Source organism: Hylaeus volcanicus, chromosome 3 (genome assembly GCF_026283585.1).
Source record: "Hylaeus volcanicus isolate JK05 chromosome 3, UHH_iyHylVolc1.0_haploid, whole genome shotgun sequence".
NCBI classification, from domain to species: Eukaryota; Metazoa; Arthropoda; class Insecta; order Hymenoptera; family Colletidae; genus Hylaeus; species Hylaeus volcanicus.
In genome coordinates, this window is record NC_071978.1 from 31,274,847 (window position 1) to 31,299,362 (window position 24,516).

At 38.4% G+C, this 24,516-nt stretch overlaps 4 protein-coding genes across 9 annotated transcripts; all 4 read left to right on the forward strand.

The window, feature by feature from the left end:
- The first annotated feature begins 14 nt into the window (after nucleotides 1–14).
- LOC128873159 (uncharacterized) lies at nucleotides 15–5,238 on the forward strand. 4 transcript variants are annotated; one of them, XM_054116511.1, is made up of 10 exons: nucleotides 21–465; nucleotides 628–826; nucleotides 909–2,412; nucleotides 2,485–2,546; nucleotides 2,646–2,844; nucleotides 2,917–3,092; nucleotides 3,157–3,515; nucleotides 3,583–3,695; nucleotides 3,762–3,869; nucleotides 4,087–5,238. In XM_054116511.1, the coding sequence occupies exons 2-10, from the start codon at nucleotides 814–816 to the stop codon at nucleotides 4,379–4,381; spliced, it is 2,829 nt and encodes a 942-aa protein (XP_053972486.1). In that variant the 5' UTR covers nucleotides 21–465; nucleotides 628–813; the 3' UTR covers nucleotides 4,382–5,238. The 4 variants fall into 4 exon arrangements, 3 of the variants coding, with proteins under 3 accessions (XP_053972486.1, XP_053972487.1, XP_053972485.1); XM_054116512.1 differs by having other exon boundaries at nucleotides 783–826; XM_054116510.1 differs by having other exon boundaries at nucleotides 794–826.
- LOC128873157 (ubinuclein-1-like) lies at nucleotides 5,014–12,746 on the forward strand. Of its 2 annotated transcripts, XM_054116508.1 has the most exons (12): nucleotides 5,014–5,353; nucleotides 7,238–7,357; nucleotides 7,441–7,542; nucleotides 7,624–7,902; nucleotides 7,976–8,132; nucleotides 8,230–8,653; nucleotides 8,728–8,889; nucleotides 8,965–9,045; nucleotides 9,278–9,313; nucleotides 9,815–9,928; nucleotides 10,011–10,190; nucleotides 10,394–12,746. In XM_054116508.1, the coding sequence occupies exons 1-12, from the start codon at nucleotides 5,159–5,161 to the stop codon at nucleotides 11,748–11,750; spliced, it is 3,207 nt and encodes a 1,068-aa protein (XP_053972483.1). In that variant the 5' UTR covers nucleotides 5,014–5,158; the 3' UTR covers nucleotides 11,751–12,746. The 2 variants fall into 2 exon arrangements, with proteins under 2 accessions (XP_053972483.1, XP_053972484.1); XM_054116509.1 differs by lacking the exon at nucleotides 9,278–9,313.
- Nucleotides 12,747–13,589: 843 nt separating this feature from the next.
- LOC128873160 (uncharacterized) lies at nucleotides 13,590–14,878 on the forward strand. Its single transcript, XM_054116514.1, has 3 exons — nucleotides 13,590–14,176; nucleotides 14,252–14,515; nucleotides 14,600–14,878. The coding sequence occupies exons 1-3, from the start codon at nucleotides 13,590–13,592 to the stop codon at nucleotides 14,748–14,750; spliced, it is 1,002 nt and encodes a 333-aa protein (XP_053972489.1). The 3' UTR covers nucleotides 14,751–14,878.
- A 661-nt stretch (nucleotides 14,879–15,539) lies between these two features.
- Nucleotides 15,540–24,516, forward strand: LOC128873161 (REPTOR-binding partner). Of its 2 annotated transcripts, none has more exons than XM_054116515.1 (4): nucleotides 15,540–15,718; nucleotides 20,852–20,945; nucleotides 22,774–22,895; nucleotides 23,301–24,516. In XM_054116515.1, exons 1-4 carry the CDS (start codon nucleotides 15,680–15,682, stop codon nucleotides 23,400–23,402), a joined length of 357 nt encoding a protein of 118 aa, XP_053972490.1. In that variant the 5' UTR covers nucleotides 15,540–15,679; the 3' UTR covers nucleotides 23,403–24,516. The 2 variants fall into 2 exon arrangements, with proteins under 2 accessions (XP_053972490.1, XP_053972491.1); XM_054116516.1 differs by lacking the exon at nucleotides 15,540–15,718 and adding an exon at nucleotides 16,537–16,825.

Consider the following 24,516-nt stretch of genomic DNA (forward strand, 5'->3'; position numbering starts at 1 on the left):
GGTCCTCTGCCGCTGTAACCCCCCATCCCGGACGAGCCCCCATATGTTAATTTATACTTATTTTCTATCTTCTAAACTCTAAAGGAATCGGTACGGTTAGACAAAGCGTTTCTACATATATGCAATGTAAATGTGTCTTCTGTTACTCGGTATTAGAAACAAAAAATATATCTGATACGTTACGCATCAAGTAACATGTGTACTTATTAATACCTCGCAATACATCCTAAGCAAAAATAGTTAGTACGTAAAATAGTTTTCAAATTTCAACAGTCGTTCACCGTGGAAAAATTCGTAAACCGCGCTATGGCTATACTGATCCAACGCGTTGGTAAATTATAGATTAACGGTTGGCTGCACTGATTCGCATACTAACGGACCGATTGAACTGAACGTTTGAATGCTACTGGCTTTGTGATACTTATTCTCAAGTGATAGTTTTTATACGATTATCCGCCAAGAAAGGTATCTTGACACATTTTCATCTTGTATATTATATACAGATATTAAACAGAATGTTTGATTATCATGTCTTTTCATTTTCGTTAATTTCTTATTATGTTTCGTTATGTTTTGATTATGTATATTATGTTTATGTTTACATTCTTCACTTCGATCTATTTCAAGATTTATTCCTGCTTGTGAAAAGAAAGTGTAGTTACGTATCGTAATTGACGAAACGTATTTAAACAACATGTTATTGTTTCCGGAATTAATGTGGAGTTTATATCGCTTAATTTGATGCATGATGTATATATAAGATAAACTACTATAACTTGCAGCTTTGTTTTAGGGACTGCTCGTTTACTGAGAATGTCTAAACATGGTAAGTAAACTGGAAACATTAGTTTTTATCTAAATTTTTCTTTCGTACAGTGTTTATTTTAATTCTAAATCTATTCTTACAGAAAATAAATTATTTTATAATGTAGAAGGAAAAGTACAAGAGAAGAAAAAGTATACAAAACTTGACGATATACAAATGGCTTGCGGTAATAAAATGGAAGAATTTGTAAGGGAGTCTCAAAACTTTTGTTTAAGATTATCGCAAGACTCCCTTACATCCGATACAAACAACGAGAAGGACGTAATAGTGATAAGCGACTCCAGTTCTACATGTTCCAGTCCTAGACGTTCACCTGAATTTAAATTAAACAGACACTTTATTAAAAACAAACAAGTCTGCATTGTGGATTCTTCTGATTCTTCGGATGCTCAAGAGGAAAGACCGTTTCAAGCATGGCATAAGAATAAAGAAACTTTTCATGATTGGAATAATAGAAATGTGAATAAAAATAGTGCATTATTTACGTCCGACGATACTTCATCCAACAGTAGCGAACAAAGCAAAAGATATATTCCATGTTCCGTTACATCTGACAATAATTCTTTCAGTTTTACCCCAGAAAACAATATCGATATTATATCAAAAACAAATACTCAGTTTCATAGTTGTACAACAAATCAACAAAATTTGTTATCAAACTCTACTGGTGGTACTAGCAAATATAAAAGTTTTAAAACTATTAACCTAGCTGGTAAAGTCTTGCACGATACTAACAAGAAAAATAACGACTTTGAGAAGAAGCTTACACCCAAAAATACTCTAGACATTATGAAAAATATTAAGTCAACGAGAGTAGTGTACAAATCAAGAAAGAGAGAGAATAACACTGTAATCGACGAAAGTATAGACAATGGTATACATCCAGCTATTTCACCTAAAGATAATTTAGAAACAATGAATACGATTATTGACGAGAGTATAGCAAACTCTGAGAGTGATATTATTCAAGGATCTCAGATAAATTCAACAAATTTTTATAGAAATCACGTTAGTAGATTTTTAGATACACCATATATAAATACACATAAAGACAGGGGAACAATGTACACCGAATTATCGGAAAGAAAAAAGAAACAAATTTCAAAATGGCTCATGACAAATTCATCCGATTCAAAAAGTGATAATTCTTTTGATATTGTTCCTGCCACTAATAAAGATGATATAAGTTCTGGAAATAGCAGTTTAGAAAGACTAGAAATGAATTATGAAACTCCAAATAATAGAGGGAAAATATATTCTACGATTACGAGTGAAAAAATAATAAATCAAGATTGTAATAAAATAGTTACACCTACGGTACAACGACAAATTACATTGTACGAGTGTACACCACGTTCGAAAATTAATGTACCTCGAAAAATTGTATCGAAAGATAATTGCGCTGATAATATGTCTTCAAATTCTACGATACATACACCACAAAGTGTAAATGTTATGGAGTGTGCAGATATATTAGATAAGTTATATGGTAAATCTTGGCGAGAAAAAGCAGATGTATTGTTTCCAAAATCTGAACCACGGAAGCAAATAATAACAACAAGGAACAGAGCTGTTCAAACTGAGAGGTAAATTGCAAATATTGTTTATTATTTTATAATTTATGATAAAATACTGCAATTCAAATGTACATGTTACAGAAGAAGGACAAACAAAGGAAAAATCTATGCAATGGATTCGGACAATGACAATAGCGATACGTGTAAGTTGTTACGTTATAAACTGTGTTATGATGATCGCATAATGTCCTATATACATATATGCTAAATGGACTTGTATAAATATATGTAATTTTACCCAGCCTTGAAAGATTTACGAGTACAAAAAAGTTCAACAAAGAAGACCGCACGAAAAAATACTAAGCAACGAGATAGCTTTATTAATGATGAAGCGTCATCGGAAAGTGGAAACGAAAGTTTGTATTATACTGCATTAACAAATCCAAGAGTATCAACAGCTAGTGTTAAACTCAAACGAACAGTTCCATCGATTGTACAAAGGTAAGGAATATGTCTTTAAAACATTTACAAGTACAAGGAATTTCTTAGTTATTGTTGCGGTCCATTTTGTAGAGCTATCGCGATATGCGATACCGATACTGAGAACGAAGATGACAATAGTACCGGTAATAATATTCGTGATGTAAGAAGAAAAAAATTATTATTTAACGACGATGAAAGTGTAAATTCGAGTACTAGCGAATTCGATCCTGGCGATCAAGTATCACCGAAACCCACAGCTAGGAAAGGTACTGTACATGTCGTTAAATTATGTAAGTAATGTCTTAAGACTGTAAATATATATCTTTATAGATCCTATTAAAATTCCTCGACAAATATCTAAGACAAATAATGCAGTTAGATCATCCGACAACCAAAAATATGAGAAACATAATACCTTTCTGGCATCTTTATCTGAAAATGTTCCCCTTACTAATGCACATCCAGATGCCAAAAAATACAGGATAAATTATAAGAATAATAAAGAAAATCTGTCCAATCATTTATATAAACTATACAATGAAAAAGTATTCGATAAAAGATTACCAGAAAATATGTTAATCGAGTGGAACGTCCGTATGAGAGGAAGCGCAGGTTTTTGTTATAATAAGAAATCTGCGAAAAAACTCGGAGGTATCGTAAAATCTTCAAGAATAGTCTTGGCAACAAAGGCGAGTTTTATTTATTTAAAATAAATGATATATAAAATATAAATTAAAATCTTAATTTCTTATATAGGTTTTGGATACTCCAGACAGACTTCGGGACACTTTAATTCATGAAATGTGTCATGCAGCAGCTTGGTTGATAAATGATGTTTCAGATGGTCATGGTCCATTTTGGACAGGATGGTACAATTACATTAATATTATTTCCTATTCTCATGTTTATTAAATAACATTTCGATGGTATTTTAGGGCCAATAAAGCAATGAAGACATTTCCCGAATTACCACCGATACGGAGATGTCACGACTATAAAATTAATACAAAGTTCACGTACAGATGTATAAGCTGTGGGTACAGGTAAAATGTTTTGCATAAAATTGGTAACGTGTAATTAAATTGTCTATATATTTAAATTTGTAAGTTTACAAATTTTCTATTTTGGTCTTTGTCTGTACGCTTTAGATGTTATTCTAAAAATTAGCATACTTATGAATTTATTTATTTGAAACAATCAAGCTATTCTTATAACTATTATCTACATACTTGTTAATACACGATGTAAATTTTGTTTCAGCATCGGTAGACATTCTAAATCTTTGGACACCGAAAGAAAACGATGTGGCCATTGTTATGGAAAATTTGAATTATTAATAAATAAAACGACGAAATCGGGAACTGTACAAGTGCAGACACCCAAAAGAGAAGTTGCTGGATTTGCACTTTACGTCAAAGAAAATTATAACGTTGTGAAGAAAGAACATAACGTAAGGCATGCGGAAGTGATGAAGATTTTAGGTCAGCAATTTTCATCGATTAAAATTGCCAATAAAGAGAGAAATGTTGAAAATGATCCCGATATTCTCGGTTAAATTAACCGAATTAAGAATTCGGATCGAGCATTCTTTAAAAATGCTTGTTATACGTGTATTTTATATTTTTAACATAATTGGTTATTTAGGTAAACATTTTGCGACTTGTAAAACTGACCAGAGCTTAGCATTGCAGGCATGGAAATGTAAGTTTTAGAATGAATTTTTATTATTTACAGACATGAGGTTATTATAAGTTTATTGTAGAAGGGTACATAACCTTCTTCAGACAGAATTACAACTTGTAAAGATCGTATTAAAGTGATATATAATAAATGATATGTGTGCGAATCGAGTTGTTATCTCTTAACTTTAATTAAAATTGAATCGACTAATCTGGGTAATAAAATTGTGAAAGATACTATTACCATGGTATAATCGAATAATTGATCGTAACTGCGATGCATCGTTAAAATACACTTTCGTATAAAACGCAATATAACGATAAAGTGGTTGGACATATCTGTAATATTGAATTATTTATTGGAATAATTAAGCTTGTTTCCATATAAAATATCGGGTTTTCAATGTAAAATCTAAAATGTAAGATGTAAATGTAAACGGAACTTGAGATTATTTGCATTATCAGACGCATGCGTGAAATTGACGGTGTGGCGGCGGCGGCGGCATCAACAGCGCACTCTAAAAACAGTCGAGCCGAAGATGGCGACGTGCGAGTGGTGGTGTCGGTGCGGTGTTTAAGAGAAAGGACCATGTTGTTACCGCAGTGTTCGCAGTGTTTCCGTGATCCACGTTGAGTTCGGTGCAAATGTAGGAATGTCAGAAGCTAAACGGGTACCTTTGCAGACCTTGGAGTTTCCGGAGTCCTTGGGCTACGTTACGAAGAAAGAGAAAAAGGGGGAAAAGGGCAAACAGCTCGCGCCCTCCTTCCGTTTCACACTCACCCTGCCAGAGTCGAACGAGAAGGCATGTCCTGAGTTCAACTATGCACAGCTCCTCAAAGCAGCCGAGGTCAGTTTCTTCCTTTCACTCGTTAATACACAAGTATACCAAAAGAAAAACAACCACGACGTCTCCGTCCATACGGTCACGTTTCCTCAAAACATCTCGTTAATCAAGCCAAACACTGGCTACGATTTTCCTTTGGTTGCACACTTTGACAAGAAACTGCAAAAATTTCAATGGGATCGACCATTTTCGTAATGCATGAAACGAGGGGAACTCGTGCGCTCTGCTTAGCTGAATTGTCATGTTTGCGATTACCGTGCGATTACCGTTCGGGTATCTCGCTCATATGTATGGTTTTCTTATTCGCGTATCGGCCAGGATCTCTATATCGTTGGTTCTTCTATAGACTGGCAGAAAAAGGTGTGATCAATTCGAAGCCATCGAATAGAAACGTCACAATGCGTTGCCGTTGCCGTTCCCGTTGCCGGTGTGGTGTGGTGTGATGTATGTCTGTGTCAACGTATGCTTACACAAGACACCGTCTGTTAGAAGTTTTCTTTGAAACCTGATTTGATTACCGATTACTGACCAATGTTTAACAATCGTTTTCACGACGATCATTCTTTACCACGAATAAAACAGATATGGAATTGTGAATGCTGTTCTGTTACAAGACAATACAATTGGGCCATTGCGAATTCTCTACGAACGACGTGACTGTTATTTGAGCGCGTTCGCTTGGTATATGATTTTCATTTCAACTGTTTGCAAAGCTTCGTTACTTTTATTATTATAAAATGTACGTGTCATAGCTTTACACGTATCTTATCGCAATGATTTTATGTGTGTGCACGGCAGGAAATCTTTGTGTTAATTTTGCAATCGATGCATTGAAAATGAAATCGCGCTCATCGACGGCTATGTAACGCGTTACATGTAGATACTGCTGAACTTCTATCGTATATTTAGAGTTTAGAGCAATGTCCGATTACGTTGTTTTATATTTTCTTATGGTATTTATTCATTTAAATGACAACATCTTTATTATTTCAAATAAATTAATTTATTTGCAATCGAACGAAATGTACGAGTACAATCCTCGAAATGATAATTACTGTTCCTATTCTATTCTCTTATACAGTTAATTAAAGCGCTTTTAATGTATTTTTCCATTTCAATGAAAAATCAATTAGTTTTATTTTTTAATACATTACGGTTCAACGTAATTAATGTAACATATCGATACGGTATAATATCGTTTCTTTTCATGATTATATTTCTTTTTTGTCATTGCAACTTAAATATAAAAACAATTTCTCTTGTAATTTTCAGCCTTGATTTAAACTGTGCTTTTCTAGTTTTTATTGCAACATTTTAATGCCGAACACATTTATTTATAAACAAGTTATTTTAATTAATTAATTTTTTTAGTTTTGTTTATAACACTGAAGAGTGTTCGGGATCAATCAGTCGGTCGTAGCGTTTCCGACATTAGGGGAGCAGGAGACACGAAGAAGTTACGCGTTTCCGAGGGAAGAGTTAGATCTATGCATGCTCCTTGTGTATGTAGTACATGTTGGTGTTGTGTTGGTACATGCTCCTGGTATCAATGGACAACTTGTGTTCTTTTTTGAACGAGTTTTACTTTTCTTTACGTATTTCTTGTATTTCATGTATAGTATAATAAATACTTTTTACGTTATCGTTTCGTTTCGAATGCGTGATATTTCAGTTGAATTAATCGGAAAATTGCGTACGTAGTCGATGAATTTCGTGCGTGCGTGCGCGCGACACGTCAACTATCTCTGAATTTTTGATTAAATAGTGAAAGTACTTGTCGGTGTTAAAGCGCACTGAAATTCATTGTGGGTTAGTAGGTAACAATTACAAACGATATCGTTATTGTTGTTTTCGATCTCGATACAAATCGATAATGTTACTTTACAGAAAAAACATAGGAAGGAACTAAAGCGAGGTGAAGAAAATGCAACTAACGGATTGTCATTCGACGACGACGACGACGATGATAAACTTCGAGATATGGCAAGACGATTCGAAGCAAAATACGTACGTAAAACATAACTTGTTGAAACTATAAAATCAAAAACGTATTTACGAAAATTTATTCGCTCTACAATTGTTTATTATAGGGAACGTCTACTACGGGAAGGAAAAGGCATAAATACGACGATTACGTGGATTTGGGAGCTGGATACGATGAGAATGATTCTTTCATCGATAATACAGATGCTGTAAGTAGGACAACATATTATTATTGAATACAACTGTCGCAGTTTTCCCGTAGTTCCGTGTATAACTTTTTATTATTGTAGTACGATGAACTTGTACCGGAAGAGGTGACTACAGCACACGGCGGTTTTTATATTAACTGTGGAGCGCTTGAATTTAGGACAGCCGATCGTCATGTATTGGTTCACAATAATAATAACAACAATAACAACAACAATAACAATAGTAACGACGATGAAAGTAGCGAAAGTAGCGAAGACGATACAGAGGATGTGGACAGCCCTAAAAGAACAGAAAAAAGAGTTCACAGCACAACGGATGAAGACGAAACCGAGGATATTACCGGTGATCAACCAAGAAAAGTAACCAAAGTTATAATACAATGTTCTCTACTTCATTGTTGGTTTAAACTAAAAACATTATTACTTTTCACAGAAAGTAAAAGTAGATGAAAATGGAGTAAACAAACCGCCTGAAAATATTATGAAAAAGAAAAAAAAACAGCAGAATTTACAAGATCAACAAAATTCTCAACAAGATGGAGATACCTTGAACAGACAGAAAGAGAAGGGAGAAACTACGGATGCCGAAGGTGGTCCATCTAAATATAATAAGACAAAGTTTTACAATAATTATAATACATTTATAATAGTAATATAAAACAGTTCTAAAAGATTTTTAAATATTAGTTTCAGAGGATCAAGAAGACAAGAAAAAATCTGATAAAACGGATACACAAAAAAATAAAAGTACATCGGATAAAAAGTTCGATATAAAAAAGTTTGAAAAGAAGACAGCCAACAGTAATGGTTTTGGTAGAAAGAAATTAGAGGTAAAAAAGTCTATATTGCACATCGACGATGCAATAGAAAGTGTAGTTAATGCTGCGAGGGTTGAAGATGAATCGAGTAGAGACACTACAGATTCTGGCAAATCCAGATGTATAGGTACAGAATCTGAATGTGACGATATTGAGAAAGAAGGAGCACCTTTGCCTGATTCGCTTCCAGAAAATGTTGTAGAAATAGTTAACGAATTGAAAGCACATGCCGAAAATAGTAAAGAAGGAAAGACTAAATTTTTCGACACAGCGGTTAATGGATTATTGTTTAGGTAAACAACAACTGTTTTACAATATTTCATAGTCAACACAAGATAAATAATTAACGTTAATCTTTCTAATTCAGTTTAGAGAAAAGATTGAGGATGCTTTCTTCCCCAAGTCTGAGGTCAGAAACATACGGGCATTTAGCACGATTCTTACCATCTAGTAAAATGGCTCTTCAGAATAGAGCAAAGAAATTATATGTACAGGATCTTGACTATAATATCAGGGATCTTATACAAAGGTCTCACACATATTTACAGATTTATTTTCGATACATTTTTATAATCATCTAATAATTAATATCACATTGTTGCAGGTTAAAAGAAGTTATCAATAAAATAATGCCATCTGTGATGTGCAAGTATCTTGATGAATGTCAAAAGGTCGCTGACGGAAAGTAAGTATTTATCAAAATATTTGTTTCGTTATTCACGAATGACTGTTATTTGATATTGATTTCGTTGGATTCCACAGGATATACATTTTTTTTCTTGTATTAGTAAAAAAAAAAGAAAACCTATAATGGCGAATTTTGATTAAAAATAACATTTTTCGTAAATTTATAACATAAATTACTTGTTTGCATAATTTTGCAGAATGGGAACTTACAATAATTTTCTATTTCTTAGTCCTCATTTATACTGGGATATATACCGGTACTGTTGGTAAGGTGCCCCTCGTAAGAGGAAACCTCTTTCTATTCTCGCCTGTCCGGTTGTTCTTCACCTTATTTTCCTTTTCGTCTATCTTGTCTATTCTTCCCCTTATACTCTATTCATGCTTATTGCTGCTATCTCAATGTTTTATATACATGAAAATAATTTGGATTGTCCTACATGTAGAAAATGAAGTACCATTCTTTCTCATTTATTTGCCATTATTCTTATAGAGATGACGGAAAAATTCCGGGGCTTTTTATCATCAGTATCAGTGTTTAGTTTCTCATAAGCATCAGTTTTTTTTTGTCAAGCAATAGTTTTACATGTACTGAAATTAAATTCGATGATTACTTGTATACATTTATGAAGGAATTTAAAAAAAACATTTATTGAATCATGAAATTGATCACAATAAATGCTAATCATCATTCTTTATCATCGTCATAATGATAATGCCTTGACAGTCATATAATAATTATTTATTTATAATTAATATTATCGTTTCAGGGAAATGGAAGGGTCGCCAGTCGATGCTGAAAGTTCCGATGATGAAGACAATAGCGAGAATTCAGATAAGGCAAAAATACATAAAAAACGATTCCCTTGGACCGAGGAAGCAAAGTATATTTTTCGGAATTGATTGTATATAATAAAATAAAAACAATCTCCCAGCGTTGTATCATGTTTTTGTTTTGTTTCGCAGAAAACTTGTTTACGAAATCGCAAATGCCAGGAGACAATGTTACAATGTCTTAAGACCAAGAAAAATGAGTATGGACACTTTCATTGGATCGTTTTTAATTCGACAAGTGTTACCGTTATGGCCGAATGGATACATGACGGCAGAAACTTTGTTCGAATACGTCAACGATTCCGAACCTGCGTAAGTAGAACTGTTGATTGAATATGAATATAGTCTTAAGTTTATGTTAGTTTTTTTGAAGTGTAACTTCTTATATGACGTCAGACCGATTTAACGTTTGCGTTAAACTTGTACGTAGAATTAGATAGGAAAGAGAATGTGAGAGTGGGGTGATGCCTTCTTCTAATAACATTATTCTTAAGTGTAACATGATTTGTTTTTAGAACGAAGAAGAAATCGAAGAAATTGAAAGAACTCGGGAATGGCAATACCACCGGTTCTTCTGGAAACGCAGTATACAATTCAGCTGCAAAGATCGACACATCAAACATAAGCAGCACCTCTTCTCAAGAAAGAGATAAAGCTTCGACGAATGTATCCAAAGTTCAAAATATTACGGAAAACTCGACAAATTATATAAAACAAGGAACAACAAAATCAAATGATAGTACCGAGAAAAAGCAACACAGCATAAAACAGAAAGATAAGAATAAAGAAATTTGTAACTCGGCGCAACAATATGAAAATTCGGCAGTCGCAACTAGTAATTCTACTGTAGGTAAAATTTCTGTTGTTCCTACATCTCAATTGATGGCGCAAAAGCCAGCTAAATGTCACGTGGAAAAGATTAATTTGATGGAGTTGGCTAATAGTTCTCTTTCTATTACTCCAGTTAATGAGTTCCACAAGTCGTCTACAAAAGTGAGTGAAACTAAGAAAGATGTAGTTTCTATTACGGCTTATTCTGAAACTTCGAATGTTCTTCCAAATATAAATGAAGTGCCTCAAAGTGGACATCATTCCGTACATAGACAAGAAGCTTTATATTCGTGTACGCAATCTCAACATTCTAACTATTCTACACCAAATCAAACATCGCAACATTCAAAACCTGTATCTCTAAAGCATAGGTTACTACATGAAAATTCCGAAAACAGAAATGATAAAAAAGTAGAGGACAAAGATATCGAGATGACTAATAAGACTGAAAAAAGGGATAAAAAGCGGGAACGGTGCGTGGAAGTTAAGCACAAATCACACGATGCTAAGAAAAGAAAGAAGGATCAAAAAGTATCGGAGAAGCAAGTTTTGCATATTAATTCAGATGTAGTGCCTATGCAGCAGCAGCAACAGCAACAGCAACAACAACAACAACAACAACAGCAGCAGCAGCAGCAACAGCAACAACAACTATCGCTTACAAAAGAGGAACAGGAGCAAAGACAAAATGAAGAGACAATTGCTGCAACTAATTATTTGAGTCAAATCATTAACAATGATGTAATTCCGAGGGTTATAACAGATAAACGGAAAGATGTTGGAATGATTTTGGATGAAGCTGTAAGTAACGTAGTACAACCAACGGAACAAGAGCAAGACGTTCAAATGGTAATGAGGTCGCTAAAAGAACTACAAGAATTACAAGAAATGAAGTACTCTCCGACTAATTCACCAGTTAGTACTAATATGCAGAAATCTAACAAGTCAAATGCGCAGTGTACGACTTATCAAGACGAATATTCACGTTTATATCATAAAAAGGATGTTAAACTGAAATCTAAAGAGGAATCACAATGGTAATAATATTATCTCTGTCGAGTTATGTGCACTATAGGCGTAAATTATGTATCGAGCAGAAAGAGAAGAAAAACCAGTGAACGGATAATAATTTCATAGAGAACTATAGGCGGACATTTCAGTAAATCTATATTATTTTTCATGGAAACGGATAAGCGTGGGGTACTGATCAGAATTTCTTCCAATACTAAAAGCCGCGTCATCGTTGACGACCAAAACTATAGGCAGCTAATAAATAGCGTGCCGCGTTAGTATTGTATCGCATCAATTTTTAAGTATTTTAACAAATCGCCAAATTATGTAAATATAATAATTCATTTGTAGTTATTTGAAAACGCGCGTGTACAGAGTAAGTATAAATTATGGAGGTATGTTAATCGTATAGACACTTGTAAATAAGTTAGCGTCCATTCATCGCCGAGAATGGGGTGGTCTACGAAGATCCATTTTTTATTTAACGGCGTATCGCTGCTTGATAATTTGCATACAAGTCTACCAGCAATTAAAAATGATTACTGGTAAACGGATCGAAGAATGCAATTGCGAAGTGCTTCTTTTATTTTAACATACTGCCACGGTATGGGAGGGGCCGAGCTATCGCTGTTAGTAAACATTTACTTTTTCAATGGATTCCAATAGAATCCCTGGCCACCCTGAATTACCGAGCGAGAAAGAACGTTTGTAACGGTGTTCCCTTTGCACAAGAATAGTATGTAATTATGATTTTACGACGTAATGCAGAGAAAGGATGTTATCTATATTTTTCGACGTGTATTCGAAATTAAAATCATTGCCTTCCAAATCGGTAATTCATAGTCGGAGGAACATTTTCTAATTCGCTCGAACAACATGGAACGGTATACGCAAAGAATAAAACGGTTACTTTATTATTTGAAATGAAAGAACAGTTGAATTGCAGTAGAATGGCAAAATACTGTATATCTTTACGCTATTTATAAACGCAAGAAGGAAAATAAAGTGAAGTATGTATTTAATGTATTTTAGCGTTTACTAGAATTGTGTAGAATTTTCAATCGAACAAAAATTACCACGATTATTAAATTGTGTTTAACAATTACAAAACTGTATAGCTTGATATACCGCTTGGTCGAACGATCAATTTTACTAACCAGAGTGTAAGAGAGAATGTGCGTAAAAGTACTATTTAGAAAGAGCTACGATATTTTTGAAACACAGATGACGATTAGTGATGTATTATATACCGCGCATACCTTCTTCTCCCCTCCCATCTTACCCTTTACGATACTTAGAGTACGATTAAAACGTCTTGTATGATTCTGCACCGAGAATTTCCGCGAAGACGACGTAAAATATAAGTTTTGAATATTTTTTACAATATCTATATATTTCTTACCTTTACCTTTGACAACTATGCTACCGTAGAGGTGCCTCTAATAGCGTTCATAAGCTGTAAATAATGTATTCATAGAAATAATTTATTTCAAATAATTCTTTTCTATTATTTGTAAGTTTTAACGCATTAAACAAATCTAAACGTAACGAGTGTTTTAAATAGAATAAATTGTCTGTATGAGAACAACTGTTATCGTAATAACAGTTTGGCGAAATGTCGAATAAGTCGTTTCGCTTCGTCGCGTCGATCGTTGGGCTCATTCCTTAATGCGAAGAACCGAAATTTCGAAGGCCATGCTAACTCACCGTCTCACTGACGGATCTTTCGGTTTTTGCACACAGGATGCGTTTAGTTTTGTCGTCGAAACAAGGCCGTTTACTTTTATATAAAATCAGACGAATCGTCCGAAAACAGTCAGTCGAAAAATCGATGCGCCAATATCAACGAAAGTTACGTTTATTCTAAATATGCCGTCTGGTATTTGGAATATCTTGCTTTTACTTATCATTTCGTACAGCTTTTGTGCCTCCGATTCGATTGATCCGCAGGTCGACAGGCAATCAGGATCTTCCTTATCGGATGTCGTGCAAAGAAACCTCGAATCGGTTGATGGTATTCTCAATAATGAGAAAATAAGCAAAGAAGGCAGTTCCGTTCGTAACAGAGGCCAACTAGGATTTAACGAGCAGAAACAAGACGAGAAGAGATACAACGACCAAGATACGGTCCGCGAAGGGTTTGACAAAGAAAGACATAGTTTGGGCGAATCCGAAGCCATCGATCAGGGGAAGAATTCTTTTCAACGGCGCGGCAGTTTGTATTACAAAAAAGGTTTCCAGAGGACCGGTTTTAGTAACAACTACCATAAGGACGAGTCGGGAAATAATTCGAGCTTTTATGAGGATAGCAACGACGAGGGGGGCCGTAGGTCGTCAGGAAATAGCGATGATTATTATAGGCAAAAATCGCTGGATTCGTTCAAAGACGGTGCGCACGATGTTTCCTATACCGGGCGAGACCGAGTCCATCAGGGAATCTATGACAATAGAAAAAAGTAAGTAATTATATTTTTCGTTTCTTTTTTTTTTACGTTCACGTTATTAAAATATTGTTTCATTGTCTTATTCAGTATGAACGCGTATCGCGATTATCACGGAGGATATCACAATGATTTGTACACAGAAGATGGAAGAAACTATGCGCAAGAAAAGCCGGGACGTTATTTTGATCGCAATGGCAAAGAGATTTATTATTACAGGGACAAGTTACATCCAAGTAGTCGTTTTCGTAATAATCGCTACGAACTACTGTACAGGGATTACAACGTAGATAAATTACCCAGAGATTACTACAAAGAAGATCCCTATGTTGCACATTATTTAAGACATGATCGGTAATGGCGTATTATCAATAACAGTTTATCCTAGTGTTTGAGGTATATCACATATTCATTTATTGGTCATTTATTTATTCACAGATATTTTCCCAGTCGGCAAAGGGATTACGAATCAGAACTGTTTTATCCTCGCAATAGAAATTACGATAGAATCTATCGCGGTGATTCGTACGATGACGAATACCTAAACAAATACAGAAATAGTTTTAGCAGTGGATATTATCAATTTTAAGATGAAATTTTGTGATATCATATAATATACAATATGGAATCGAAAGAGCAGGTAATGGAATATTTCGGCTGGTGATAGTTGTTATACATTAAAAATAATAAAATTCTACTGTTTCATTTACATGAAAATTATTCTCCATAATTTGAATCTTTCGCATTTATTGCAATATGGTATATACCAGAAGGTCCACTGCTGCCATAAGTAACGGATACGATAAAGTCTCTGTAACTTTATTACGTTCATTATGAGAGATGATATTTTAAACGTTGATAACCTTATAGCGACCTTAAATTTTATGCAAGGATCCTTTTGAGACCGAATCGTTCATAACTTACGGCTAGTACTTGGTTGCATATTTATGGCGTTATCGTAAAAGATAAAATGAAGCATAGTCAAATAAACGTTAAAAGCGTTCGTACAAGTCCGTACAACCCAAACATATTCAGGATCTAAATGGTTTTTTTCGTTCATCGCACAAAATGTTTACGAATAGTTGTTGATAATTTCGATGCCAAATTGTAAGAATCGTAGCATATGAAAATTGTTTACGTTAAAAGAAATTTCAATCGCATTATCGTGACTTTTCGAGTAACGACCTTGGATCGATCACGTGTTCAAAAACATAGTAACTTTTCACGAGAAATGTGTCTACTACAATCTACTCGTTTATCAGCAGTCAATTGCCAACAGACAAATTGAAAATATTTCAACGTTTCGCCGCAAGTGGCGCGTCGTTCGGTAATTCGTGACGTAATAGGAAATACTCGATAGTCAGAGGTCTGGGGGTCTGCTGTGTGACCTTGCAGTGTTTGTAAACAGACACACGTTGTTGCAAAGTGTCGAAGATAAGACGGAATCAGGATTGAAGAAAGCGTGTCAGGAAGGGATTCTCTTGGGAAAGGTTGAAAAGAGGCAAATCGAGGGAAAACATGGAGGTGGAGCCCATGTGTATCGCGGAAAACGAAACGGTGAGTCGACAATTTGTGTAAATGACCAAGTGACAATGTGCTCGCGTGATGGAAACTGGCTTGAAAAACAGGCAACGAGATTACGCGCGTTAAACGGATTACACCATATTGTGCAAAGAGGGCGCGCATACAAAATGTTTGTTTGTTTCCGAATCGACTACAATAGTGATCGCTTCTTTCGTTTAACATTAAGACTTAAGACTAATCGTGGGTTTGGCAAGAGGTCGAGGAGGGGGGAATGGGTCGGACACAACGGAATGGAACGGAACGGAAGGGTGGCTGTTGCTTGTGTGTGCCGTTTATTTCGTGGTATATTCGTACAACGAAGCTGGTGGCGTTCGATTCGCTGTTTTGCTCCTTCTTTCGCATTTTTGTCGACCGATCGCGCCACTTGTTCGTTCTCGTTTACTCGATCGTCGAGCGATGACGTTGCTGTCTTTGAACGATCATGTGATCATCAGGCGTGGAATGTACGGGAGCCTGTTTTAACAAAAGATCATCTAGATCAGTTAGCGTTGTCAGATCGTTAAAAATGGCTAGCAGCAAACAATTTGCCGGGCAACTTTTCCATTTCATCGAATAAATCTCAATTTATATATTTATTCGAGATTAGCGGTTCATACTTGTTTCCGTAAATTGCCGCTGGATGTCGCGATAATCGTTTAATACTACCGGTCGTGGGTCGCAACGTTTGGGCACCGGTAACGAACACCACGTCCCTGAACCTAGCGTTCTATCTCGACAACTGCGCAGTTGACACAGTTCGCACGTCGCGTATCACCGGTGAGTTTTCATTAGATACTTTTTACTCGTTTTCCTCTCGTTTAACAACTCTCTATAGCAACTCGATCGCGCATATGTAGCCGAGTACGTTCACTTGGAAAGCAACCGTTGAATTAGCTTCGTTTCTTCAAAGTCTCGTACGCACTCTGTTCTCCAACTCTGTCCTCCGTTGATTCTTGTTTAGTTTAACGAACAGTCCGGTCACCTTTTTACCGAGCACACGTGGGAATCGTTGATACTCATTTACGAGAACGATTTTTAAGTTGACGCGAGTGAAAAAAAACGATTTCGATGTGGTTACGCATGAAATGCCGGTCGATCGCGGTACGTAACTAACAATAAGTTGAACTCGGTTGCCTATACGCGACGCCACTGCGCAATTTAGCGGTACCCGTATATCGCGAACCGCTGGAATCCAGAATTCTGGATCGGAACAATTCTAACGCGTATGAAACAATCTGATCGCGAGTAGAATAACATTACACATACCTGGGTAAAAGTTTTAATCGTAGAGTAACCGATAATTACGTCTAACCGATAATAAGAAAAATAATTAAACGGAGCTAGATATCGGCTGTGACGCAGTTCGCAGAACTCGATCGTTAGGGGATGAACAAACCGCGGAATCGAGATATTCCGTCATCATTTTTCGGCAACTGTGTCCTATGAAAAGTCGCGATACCTTCCACGAAGCAGTCGAACCGTAATAGAACCGGAACGACCAAGATCGTCGCGACAGGTGTTTCTAACCCTGTACATCTCTTACGATGATTGCTTATCGATTAGAGGGCACGTTCGCGCTCGAAATCTCGTTCGCAAACTGCGTTCCATAAATTCCGTACGGCTCTACGGATACGGGAACGAAGTCGACTACATCGTAGCGACCTATCCACCTATCCACTCCGAGTATATGTATGTATCTATATCATAAAATATACTTAGAAATAAGAATGTTTGCGGCAGTTGTCGAGAAACAAAGTTGTTATCGTTAAATTCAATCGAGACCTCGGTGTAAACGGGCATTTCCTTTGCTGCACACTCTTCGGTTAAATGGCGGCCGAGCTCGTAGCTAAATAGTTTAACCGTGTTCCGACCCGTATATGGTAATTCGAGCGAATTTCGCGAGCTCGTAATTCTCGCCTGCGCGGTATATCGTCGACGATACTCGAATGGAGATGACTTATGTCCAATTAACGACATAACTGGTTCATTTGCGAACAAAACGATGACCCTCAGTCCTACCACGACTTTCACCGAGATTTACTTTTCAAATTATTCGAGACTTTTTCGCAATTTTAATTTAATTTTAAATCATTTTTTATAACTATATTCAAACTACTTCAATGTGGAGGCTAATCTAGGGAATCTTATTTAATATCGTATTTTGTATCCGTATCTCTTTTAGCGAAGAAAATTGACAGTCCTCGTATGACTCACAGGTTGGGTCATCGGTTTCGAACCTGTTATTCACACGCCGGAAATATTAGACTTTAAATGGAAAGTTGGGTTCACGGTCGCGAAATACCCGTGAAAAACTAGCCTGGCGTCCAGGTAAATTTACGAGATATTCGCAGCGATGATAGCGATGGGGGTGTCGCGATGATTTCGCGGTGGCGCTTCGCCATTGTATTCGCTGAACCTCCCTCTCTGTTCATTGTTACGTAGTGGCGTCGGCGGCGCGGTTGGAAAATTACGAGATTCTCTTCGTCTCTTTCTCTCATCCGGTCGCGTTAGTTTCCGACGAACAATGACGTGGAAAAGCCCAAGGAGGCTTTAACGCTCGTTCCGTCGGTTTTTCCTCCGTTTTTGTACTTCCTATCGCGTCCGCTGTTCGCGCCTGATCTTCGAGGATGGGTCATCCATGCGATTTTCTCGTAAATTTTCTCGCAAGATTCGTTGAAACCGCTTCGTCTTTGCGCACAGTTCGATCACGTCCGATTTATATGCAACGAGTTTTTCGTGATGCGTAAAGAAGGAAGAAGCGTGAATAGAAGAGATGGAATGAAAGATGTGTCTTTCAGAGAGTAGACATTTTGCGAGACCATCGTTTACTGGAATCAGAGTTGAGTGTTGGTCGGCTATTTTTTTTTTTTTTTTTTTCAACGATTACATCAATGGTTATTTCAAAATAGATTTCGAGACAGTTTCGAGGATATCGCGACGAATCCAGTCTTCGAAGACAATAGAAATTAGCTTGGTTAACGAGAGCACTGTGTCGAGGTCGGAATTGCCGAGATATAGGGGAGAAACAGAAGGGAGATCGTTTTCGTCAAAAATGACAGGAGCAATCGAGGAAAGTAAGACGACGAAAAAGGAGAGAAATGGTCTGGATGGTCTGAGCGTAATAAGAGGAACGCGAATGGGTAGTGGAAAGGTAGCTAACGCGTTTAAAAGAGTCTCGCTAAGGGGCTGCTCCGAGAGTAATTCCGTTAATAATGAAAATTAATTGAACGAAGAGTTCTTTCCGTGAAATTTGAGAGTAGTCCGGGCTCGCGGGAAAGAGATGAAACCGTGGACCAAGCGGTGGAAGGAACAAGAATGGTTTCATCGTACCTTTGTAATTAAAGGCTTTCCACTCGAAAGGTGATCGTCCGGAAGTTGTTCCGCGAACTAAGTGGAACGAAGCACGCGTTAGCGATCGGTAAGTTGGTTTCCTGGATTCTCCGAGTAATCGCGAAACTCCGAGAAAGGATGGCATTTTAACTTTGAGTTTCGTTAATTCACCGCCGCCGCGTCGTTTTAATATCGTAATATCGAAAGAAAATATCGCCTTTGATGCGATTGAGCGGCCACGTGTCGCTCGTTAGATTCGCATAAAAGGTTTATGGTATAAACTATAAACCATGCCGCAAGAGTATGTTGTGGCGACGACGAGTACGTTCACGCGGCTAGATTGAATCAAGCTCCGCGCGGAGCAGATCTGTGAGCCTTGACGCGAATCGAGCCGCGTAACTCGGTCTTTGCGAGCGAGAAATACGCGTAAGAGGGAATCGCTTGGCCAACTGCGAAACTACAAAGCCTCTGTCCTCGATTGTGTACAGTGTGGTTTACGAGCTTCCGGCCTCTACCAGGGTGCCTACCACGTCCTACCGACGAACATCCGGCTCTGCTGCGCCCGCGCCGTTCCGTGCCGTGCCGTGCCGTGCCGTGCCGTGCCGATGGAATTTCTTCGGCAACCTTTGCGGCCATTACGAAAAAACCGAATTGCTCAACTAGGATTCTTTTAGGTTTACATTATTTGGAATACGATCATTTTTTCCTGTATTCGTTTTAATCGCAACTTTTTCAATTTCAAACAATCTTGAAGTTTCAACACTCTTTTCCTGTATCTCGCTAGTCGCCGGCCGCGTCGCATATCGAATATATCTTCTGTCTGTAAAAAGCCACACCGGGAGAAAAAAATAAGATGAAAACGAGAGCCGGGAGCGAGGTGGATAGGAGAGAGGTTAAAGGCGCTGGGAATAAAAGTCGGGAGCGGTCGAGGGAAAGAAAGAGGATTCGAGGAGATTTAATATCAGATAGGATTGAGAGGAAAGGATAGGGCCGAAGGTAAACAGCTCCCCTAAAAGGGGGCAGAATTTGTATTTTGTCACCCGTGTGCGGTGTGCACATGCATAGCTAAGCTTGTGGCCGGCTCTACTCGTCGCAAGAACCGTGTTTCGTGGACGTGTGAAACGTGTCGCGTGAGATCGGCTGCGACGCGATGCGTACGTTAGTGCACGGTTCGTAGCTTTTTCTCTCTTCTCGAATCTATCCTACAATATTACTATTGAAATATCATTCGAAAATATATTTTATACGAAAGTTATCCGTAAAAAAGAAACATTCTTTGTAAACTTTGTCAACGGTTATCGTCCAATCCGTCGAATCGCGCTTGAATAGTTACGCTTTACAACGAATGTGCGAAATCATGAGCCGTGATCACGATTCATCAAATCATGAATCGTCCTCGAACGATGATAAAAAGATCGTTACCGGTCTTTTACCGTGACAAGAATTGCACTGCGATTCAGAGGATGAACCGTACACGACGACGATAACGCGTTACGCGCGTTACGAGTTCAAGCGGGTTACGATCGAGAAAGGAGACTCGTCGTCTGGTAATTTTCACGACACAGAGACACAGCTGTCGCGAATATCCGACGCATCGCGTTAAGTTTTTCGAAGCGAAACTGTCGAAACTGCCGAGCGCGATAATTTGTCTAACGAGTAAATTAACCTTTTATGGCTACCGTTTAGTTCTAGCGTTAATTAATTTAACAATCTGAGAATAAATAAGAAGAAATTGAACTTTTGAAAGATAAAATGCATGCGGTTAAGTAATTTTACGATAATTTATTTTCATTGCAGGAGGGGTCTTGCGGTGATCGGAAAGAGGGGGGAAAGAGGGGACGGAAGCCTGGAAGGAAGGCGTCCGAGAGGACGGATATGAAAGCCAAGCTCGGTAAAAATAATCTTAAGTAGCATTTGTATAATTTTCTATGCTTTTGGTAGTCTTAATATCGTCACAATTCGAGTACCTACGTCGCGTCGTAATTATCCTTCTAGGTTCCCAGTTCGCGAACCTTTCCATGGTTTTCTTTTCTTCGAATCGACTTGACGGTCGTGCAGGCATGCCACGATGCTTCTCTCTCTCTCTCTCTCTCTCATATCTTCTCGTTGTATCTCGTCGGTTGCAATTTCTGACGTTGCAGCGATCGCGTTCGCTCGATTTTTCCTGGTTTCCGCGTGTACGTGTGCGCGTCTACAACGACCCTCGTAAATTCAATTTTCCCTAATTTCGTTGACACGGACGAGATTCGTTCCTCGGGGATCCCTCGATTTTGTTTTCACCGCGGTCACCGAAGCTTTATTCAAGCCCGATAGACTTCTTCGATTTCGTTCCAAGTTGGGATGCTGGCTACGAGCAGATTCTAAATGAGAACCGCAAATTGGCTCCGCGAGAACGCTTAATTTCCGCGTTGGGCCAAAATCGATTATCTGCCAGCGTACACTCCCAATGCAGTACGTCCTGTCCCGTCCCATCCATTGCATCGAATATAATCTCCATTGGGTTGCGAGAGAACCCAAAATCTTGGATACCTCAGCTCCGGTCAGGGCTCTGGTTAAAATTTCGTATAGTTGGGGGATTCGTTGTTCGTAAAATTATCGCCACGGATTCAGCTACCGAAACTATCGAACACTCTAGTCGTTGCTACACGTATCAATTTTTATACGATTCGGTCATCTTCCCGTCTACGGAAATAAATAAACAAATTCCGTCCCGTCCGAGACCCGCTACTAGGATTTCGCGGAGTGTCCTCTCGTAGGATACTTTTTCAAAAAGTATGTCGATGTCGACGTCGAGGACGCGATGGGAACGTTTATTGCCACGTAAAAGACGGGCTTAGCGAGTTGCGGACGCGATAATAGCTGCGATCCTTGATCGTAAAAGGTTTTATCGCGCCACGGGTTCCAGAGCAACGAGAAATTTACAATATCCTGCACGGACGCGACCCGTTTACCATCGATTTTATCCGTCGGTATCGTCTTGGCGAATACGCGTAGCGCGGCGTGACCTGGCGTGGAACCGAAAACGCTGCAAGCGTGTCGCGTAAACAAACGACATTGTTGTCATTCGTCAGACCTAGTGCTCGTCGCGCGTGAAAAATCACGCGTCACATTTTCAACTAGGCAAATTTATCGTCCGATGGTTACGTCCAATGCGGACGGGCACGTCCTTTGCCTTCGTTTGTAATTTTTGCGCGAGAATTTATGAGAGTTCCGGAATCGGTGACTGGAACCGGGGAATATTTACCGAGGCTCGTTTTTCTTCCATCGAATAGCGCGACGCAAAATTCGTAACATTCTTTAACGACAACAGATTTTCCTGGTGGGAGGCAGCTTGTTATAAATTATGCCGTGTAAAATCTGCAAATGTGGCTTTAACGCATTCCCGAGAAACATTAAACAGCGAATTTTTACAGGCGTCGTGCGTTGTCCTTGGTATTTTTTGCGACACACGTGCCGACGCCGACGCCGACGCCGACGTCGACGTCGAGAAGCATCGTAATGTTTGCGTTTTACATGGAACGTGGATGAGCAAAGTCGCGCGAGAAAACATCGTTTGCGAGGAGTACCGTCAAACATTAGTACAAGTTGGTTTCGATTATCTCGCGTATGCCCGTCTCCGGATCGTAAACATTCATACGGTTACATTTTCAATTGATATTTATCTAAGATCGCTAAACGTGAACGCGTTTTCTCATGTTATCGCTGTTTTCGATTCGCAGAACGAAGTCGACAGAGTGCGCGGGAGTGTCGTGCTCGGAAGAAGCTCAGGTATCAATATCTCGAAGAGCTGGTAGCCGATCGCGAAAAGGCCGTACTCGCTCTACGAAAGGAGCTGGAAATGGTAAGTCTCGTTTAAAATTTCTATCCTTTTATCCATTCTCCTCGTCTCTTGAATTCCCTTCGAAAGTTTAATGAGTGTTTAAAGTGTAATGTATGTTCCGTCGACGACTCAAAGTGACGCGTATAGTCTTAAATAGCATAGCTGCTTCGAACTCCTTATCACCTGTTCTGTTCACCTTGTTTCCAGTTCGATCGACCAACGTTTCCTGGATCGTATTTTCCATGCACGTTTGCTTCGTGTCGCCCAAAGGTCTGAAGAAGAACGGAGCCAATCTATCCACGTTAATTCCGAATCTCTCCAGTTTCCCCTCAATGTTTCCCAGAACGTTCCAAGTATAACAAACGATAGCCGATCGCGCATTAGCTGGAAACGTCATGTAATCGGCATCCGTTATTTTCGTTTCAGTACCGACAGTGGGTCCAGGAATTGGACGCCGGACGAATTCCCGAAGGGCTGCAGCCGATGTTGGAGGAATTCGGGTCCCTGAAACAGGAGGAAGTCAACTAACCGATGAGAGGCGAACCACGAGTCACGAATGTCGTTTCTTTTCAATGTTTACGCTTTCGTCGTGCCCCTACTTTGATAGATTCGAGCTTTCTATCCCTTCGTTCCCCGTCGTTCCCCGTCATTTTTCGTCTAATCGAAGAATTCACGGAAATAAAACGTACTTCTCGTTCGTGTTCCATCTGGCGTTTCGCCGTCAATCGACGATACGTTGGAACGTGAAAGTAGAGATCGTCCACGATCGCGCCTATGCTTGATTTAGTCCTTGTTCGCGTCCTCCTCTCGTCTCCTCCCCCTTTCCAAAGAGTTTTAACTAGTTTGGCATTGTTGTTTCTTCACTGGTATCGTTGCGTTATAATTTTACATTTCTTTTTCTTTATACCCTGATATCGCCAAGTATCTCTTCTTGTTGCTCGTTGTCCGTTAAGTTAAAAATATTTTGTTTTTATTAGCGTTGAACGCAACGATAAGCCGCCAGAACCAGTCGCGCACTGCTCGGCGCTTTGAATGCACACTTTTTTGTGCGGTATGGCAAGCGGAACGGATATAGCGATCTATTCGAGGTGGGTTTTGGACCAGCCGTTTTTTGGCTGTAGGCTCGTGTTTAACGGATCTTGGTAGGAATCGCTGTTAGGTTTTTGTCGCGGAATATTGCTTCAACCCCTGTTTGGACGTAATTCTCTACGAGATCGCTACATTTCTTCCACTCTCTATATCTACTACACGTACCTTCCCACATGCGATTGTTAGAGATAATGGCATAAACATTTAATATATCCCTGTTGGCGCGTCACCCGAGTCCGGTAGTCGCATGTCGTAATTGTTACGCAGTATTCGTTCGTTCCGTGACACTTTGTCACGGTGGGCGTTATTCGTTGACCGATTTAGGCTTTATTTTTGAAAATTACTCGCCAGGAGCGTTTTCATTTTCATCGTGACATGTTGCAGCCACGATCTTTCGTGGCGACCGATTGTCTATACGGAGACGATGCGGTATTTTTATATTACGAAAGCTACTATTATTTGTACAGATTACCGATATTGCGGAAACTCGTTCATGTATGTACATACTTGAAAAAAGTCTAAAGTGCGAATAAAGTAATTATTTTTAAAGTAA